This window comes from Lolium perenne, chromosome 4 (assembly GCF_019359855.2).
Source record: "Lolium perenne isolate Kyuss_39 chromosome 4, Kyuss_2.0, whole genome shotgun sequence".
Taxonomy (NCBI): Eukaryota; Viridiplantae; Streptophyta; class Magnoliopsida; order Poales; family Poaceae; genus Lolium; species Lolium perenne.
The window spans coordinates 52105344-52110961 of NC_067247.2; the positions used below are offsets into that span (position 1 = coordinate 52105344).

Consider the following 5618-nt stretch of genomic DNA (forward strand, 5'->3'; position numbering starts at 1 on the left):
CAGGTTTAGGGCATGTAATGTTGAACTTATTTGTAGGATGGATGTCCTGGCTAGGAAAACGGAAGTAACACAGAGAAGGTGGGATAGTCAATGCAACTATGTTAACCACTCAGTCGTAGAAGGGAAGACCCATGTCCCAGACAGACATTCTCAACCTGAAGCTAGTGTGTAGTCCCTTTTTCGTAGGATACCTAATGCTCGGCAACCTATCCTCGATGCACCTTTCGGTCAAAATTCCTGATGTGCCAACCTGTCCTGTGCTAACTCCTCGAAGTGCTGCAACTCCTACTCCTACCATAATTGTTGAGGTGGCACCTCATCTTATCATAACTTGTCCCCTTTGCTTTCTGCATATCATCTATTGTCTTGTTTCTAAATTATGTTTTGATATGTCCAGCAAGTTGAATCATTGCAATTATAGTTTGCATGTCTTGACAACACACATTGCTTAAGTTACTGCTTGTATACCGCCTATTGTATTTGACACATGTGTAAAATAATGTACATACATACGCACACATGAAATAGACTAAAAATATGTTGATATCACATTTCATTAACAATCCACACATAAAATAAGTTGTGGGTGAAACTCTGTCGAAAGGTTTGATGATAGACAAATCCGGGAAGCTCACGCATAGCTTGTATGTCGGCTAGTGTACAAATTACACGAGAAATACACTCAATATGGCAAAATATATACGATGGTTTAAACGGCGAAATGCTCTGTAATCGGTGGTATGTCAGATTGTTTTGCATTTGTTTGGATCTCGCCATAGAAGTACGAAACGAAACCCCACAGTGAGAGTCCGAGAGCGACTCCTTTGGTGCCATTGAAATGTTCATGGAAAAATATGACTGCGAACACCTCCGTAACTGATATGAGCAAGGTCATGATGACACCAGCGAGAAGCGCTGAGCCATAGAAGATAGCACCAATTATGCCAAGGAAGAAGAACTGGAAAACAATGGCGGCTCCAACCAACAAAGAGTAGTAGCCCACTTGGCCAAGGCCAAACTCCTGGGCTTCGCGTGGGATAGCCTGCATTGTGACACAATCCTTAACTTCTTCCAATATAGTTCATGTTCAACAAAAGTAAAACATAAATGTATAATCATTGGATTAGAAAGTATGCTGAATATGGAAAATTGAACCAAATTCTACTATATGAACCACGTGCACCATGCATGAACTAAAAGTATGACATTATCTTGCCTCGTGTGAAAGAATTCTTTGCACCCGACTCACCAGACACAGTCTGTACATAAGTTTTAAGCATGAAAGCTAAGGATTCTCATAGCCACATATTCCTTACACCCTCGGGTGTCTTAAGGGCCAAATAGACAGAATTTAAAGACATCAAAGATTTGCTTATTTCTTTTAGATTCTATATTTCTAATCGCTAAAGAAAACTTGAGTATCACTATTATGTACTACTTGATACAATAAATATGTATGGTATTGATTGTAAAAAAAAACTGATAACTAATTGTACTTTAACCCATGAATGAGATTCTTGCACACTTTCTTAAAAAAGTCTAACACTCCCTACCTTGTTCAAAAAAAAAAAAAACACTCCCTACCATCCCGAGTAGTAGGACAGATCAGAATTTGTAAACAAGAAGAATTTTGATACCATGTTTTTTACAAAGATAAAAATTAACCCATGATGTTTTTGAGATGGATGGAAAGAAAGAGTAAACATAATTAGTAGCTAGATTGGAAGGTTATGTTTGTGAAGTGGAGAGGACGTCATCTACATGTTGATAAGTACATGAACATGATTTTTACGGACGGGCAGGCTCATCATGACACACGCGGACGACCGATGACGAATTGAGGATCATGCATGATTCAGATCCTTAGAGCATCTCCAGCCGCGTACCCCAAAGAGATTTGGGGGACGCCGACAAAAAATCGTCCTAGTCACGCACTTCAAAGGCCGCTTCGGGCCGAACGTGCCCCAAATATTATCCGGCGTCCCTAGCCCATCCCCGGTGTATAGAGTCTCTATCAGGAACGCCGGATACAATTTTTACACTTGTTTTTCATTTGGAGGTCACGTTTGGGGGACGCGGCTAGTAACGGGTGCCCCCCAAACGCGAATTCGGTCCGGACATCCCCCAAACAACCAATCCAGCGCTTTTTTTCGGACATCGTTTGGGGGATACGTGTGGAGATCATGCATGGAGCTAGCATGCAATCATACACCGTTAGCTGCCTGGACATCTAGGTGCTACTACCTCGGTACACTGTATTATATTATAAGGTCAGAGATCCTAGGGACTACTAGGTGCTACTAACTCACTTGTATAACCGATTGAAGATAAGATAAATATTATGCAATAAAAAAATTGATAGAATAGTGAATAAAAAATTGTCCTAAGAAATGTCTTAACTCATTTACTCTCTCGATTATGGGCTACTTGACGTTCTCGGTGTTCTCAAATATGCCATATATATTTTGGGCCGGACACCATCTCCAAGATGTACCTTTGATTTTTTTATATAAATATATTAGAAAATACAAACATAAAGTAATTATTTTGTTCAAAAGTTTAATGATACTATTTTGTTTTATCTCTGTGATATTCTAGAATTCGACGTATATTGAATCGAAGGCAGTCTTAGTTTTATATGTTTTCACTGCTTGACACTTCGACCCGTTTGTTCTACAATCCCATTCACATGCATATTTTTGTACTACCATATTATGATATGATAACTCTATGGTAAACATACAAAAAAACTGTTTTCGCTAATAATTTTTGGTCCCAACGATTCCCCTAATTTTCCATTTGGCTTTGAACTGTGTCTAATTAAACATCACTTGAAACAATAAATTAAGCTATACTATATATAAAAGTGAAAAATCTGTAGTTGTACGCCCTTCATAAAGGTTTACTATTTTTACTATTTCTTAAATCATATTCACCTTATTTGCTCCAAGTATTTGTGATCCAACCAATACTCAAACTTTGCCATTTCAATTATGAACCATGTCTAATTAAGCATCACTTTAAGCAAATAATTAATTATAATAGTATGTTTACAAATCTATAAATAATGTATAGATGTATAGCCTGCATTGAAGGCTGCAGTATTTGGAAAATGATGTTCTAGGATTAACCATAAATTTATCAATTATATTTTTGATAATATTTAAAATTTCACAGATATAAGTAATTTTCTTGTCATCTATGTATAGTAACCATAAAATACACACACCTATATATTGAATGGTTTAATTTGTCATGTTCATGTGAGATACTGAGAAGGCATTAATCAAAAACAGATATATTGACATAAGATGATGCCTCAGACAAGAACGTCAAACTGATGGAGTATACATATGCATGTACAAGAAGTATCTAGCTCTAGGCTCTCTATTGCAAATACTCCCTTCCTTCCAAAATAAGATGCCCAAAATGAGATAGTCTTAAATGTGATTTTTTTAACCTTTTGCCCCCCCCCCCCCCCCTAGCACTTCTTGCCTACCTCCGCCACTGGAGTACGCACGAATTCTTTGTGCTTGCTCATGCGAGCAATCTCCGTGCATGGAGTGGATGATCATGCTCAGCCTTTTTTTGAGAAAAAGAGAGATAATCAAAAGCTTGGCCAGTTTATATTTTATTTATATCCAGTCATTACTACCGAGCCACCACGTTCTAAGCTTGGTAGAGTATGCTTCTTTTCTTTTCTTTAACGGACGCGAATATAGTGACTCCGTGTGAAGATATGTTTTTGACACAGTAATGTAATTTAAATTGTAAACAACTCTATAGAGCTGATTCGTTTTTTACATCTTCTCTGGTCCGGTAGTTTCCAATTCTCCATATTTTATACGTTCGGTCATGCAAGAGACCTTGTCAGAGGACCTAGGTTACACACAGTTATGTGAGTAATTATCTGTTGTTAATTTAAGTCATAATAACCATTGTTTTTATATGTAACTACTACAGTTGATTCAAATGGTAGAACTTTTTTGCGAAAATAAATAAATGATAGGCTTGTATATTGATTTTAGTGTATACCACTTTGTTCCATAATACAAGCCGTTTTGGCAAACTATTTTAGTTTGCCAAAACGGCTTATATTATGGAATGGAGGTAGTAATTAATAGATAATAGATAGATACATGCCCCGGGCAGTAAATCATTCAAAATGTACACACACGAAGAATTTAGATTCCATGAATTTTCATAAAAATGAAGTAATCATGATCTTTTTCAATGGATGGAAAGAAACAATCAATAGAATTGATAGCTAGAGTGAAAGGTATTTATTTATAAAAACTTGTGAAATTTGAGTTTTTGGCGGGTGAGCCCATCAGGGGATACTGGGACCAGTACCCATGGGGATCATGCATAGTTAAGACTGTGACGATCATGTATACTTGTGGCATGCAATGATGTACGCGCTATTAAGTGCATGGACATCTTCGTAACTACCCACGAGGGGTGATGTACCAACACGGAAACAGGCAGTGTCATGTACTCCTCCGGGTTTTTTGTTGTCTCCTGTGCTCTGGCCATCCATATCATTCCTGCAGTGCAGTTGACAATATGCAAGGTTGACTACGTACTTGGAAATCCTTGTTGACGATCATCCCGATGATGCAGAAAGCGGTTGCGCCGATGCCGATGACGACCTGCATCTCCAAGACGAGGCTGTACGAGCCGGCCGACCTGCCAGCGACAGCGAGCCGTGCCTGGCTGAGCTCCATGAGGGGCAGCACGAGGCCGTACGTGGCCGCCGAGCCGATCGTCATGGCGAAGCCAACATAGTACGCGGCACGCGACACCCCCTCCGGGCGGTCGGATCCGGCGCCGTTCATCCCCAGCATGGCGGCGCCGACCGTGAGCAGCACGACGGCGTTAATGGAGAATGAGGTGAAGCGCTGGCGTACGACGACCAGCGCGAAGAAGGCCGTGAAGACGAGCTGCGTGGAGATGAGAATGGAGGAGGTGGACACCGGGAGGTCGGCGAGGCCGTAGGCGTAGAGGAAATCGCTGAGCCCGATCCCGACACCCAAGGCGGCCGACACGGCGAGGAGCCAAGGAGGCAATAGGAAAAGAGGCGAGCAACAGTCTTTGCGGCGGCGGAAGATGAGATGCGGGAGGAGAAGGGGCCATCCGGATGTCTGGAGGAAGCTGGAGAGCCACTTGCGGCTACCGCCGTGGACGAAGTAGGAGCGGAGGATGAGCGGGCCGGCCACAGCGCCGATGCCGATCATCACGATATTGACGATGGCGAGCGGGTTGCGGTGGAGAGGCGGCTGCTGCTGCGGGGCTGGGGTACTAGTTTCTACCTCCATGGCGAGCGGAGCTGGGCTGCTTTCTGCTTCCATCGAGCAAGACCAAAGACGTGCATACACTACAGCCTACACAGTCGATTACATACTTATAGTAGTATTATACAGTATAGCACACTTGCTCAAGTGTATTACCAATACGGGGAATACAATATTATTATTCCAATTTAGGCAGTGCATTGAAGAAATCTCAACGCTCAGCCTTCCAACTAACTTATTCAATGCCACTAAGTGTACCTACCGTGTCTCACCCGCGGCCTCACACATTTTCTACGAGATACGGTTCAAGTCCGCATCCACCAT

At 41.4% G+C, this 5618-nt stretch overlaps 1 protein-coding gene across 1 annotated transcript; it reads right to left on the reverse strand.

The window, feature by feature from the left end:
• Positions 1-525: 525 nt before the first annotated feature.
• LOC127292514 (purine permease 3) lies at positions 526-5396 on the reverse strand. The gene is made up of 2 exons (XM_051321932.2): positions 4587-5396; positions 526-1042 (listed from the first exon to the last, which is right to left on the reverse strand). Exons 1-2 carry the CDS (start codon positions 5349-5351, stop codon positions 710-712), a joined length of 1098 nt encoding a protein of 365 aa, XP_051177892.1. The 5' UTR covers positions 5352-5396; the 3' UTR covers positions 526-709.
• Positions 5397-5618: the final 222 nt, after the last annotated feature.

What these genes read in the sequence shown, in the direction of transcription:
- LOC127292514 (XM_051321932.2), bottom strand. Translation starts at nt 5,351, where the DNA reads ATGGAAGCAGAAAGCAGCCCAGCTCCGCTCGCCATGGAGGTAGAAACT. An exon ending in TCGTCAACAAGGATTTCCAA is followed by an intron (nt 1,043 to 4,586) that starts GTACGTAGTCAA and finishes GTCACAATGCAG; the next exon opens with GCTATCCCACGCGAAGCCCA.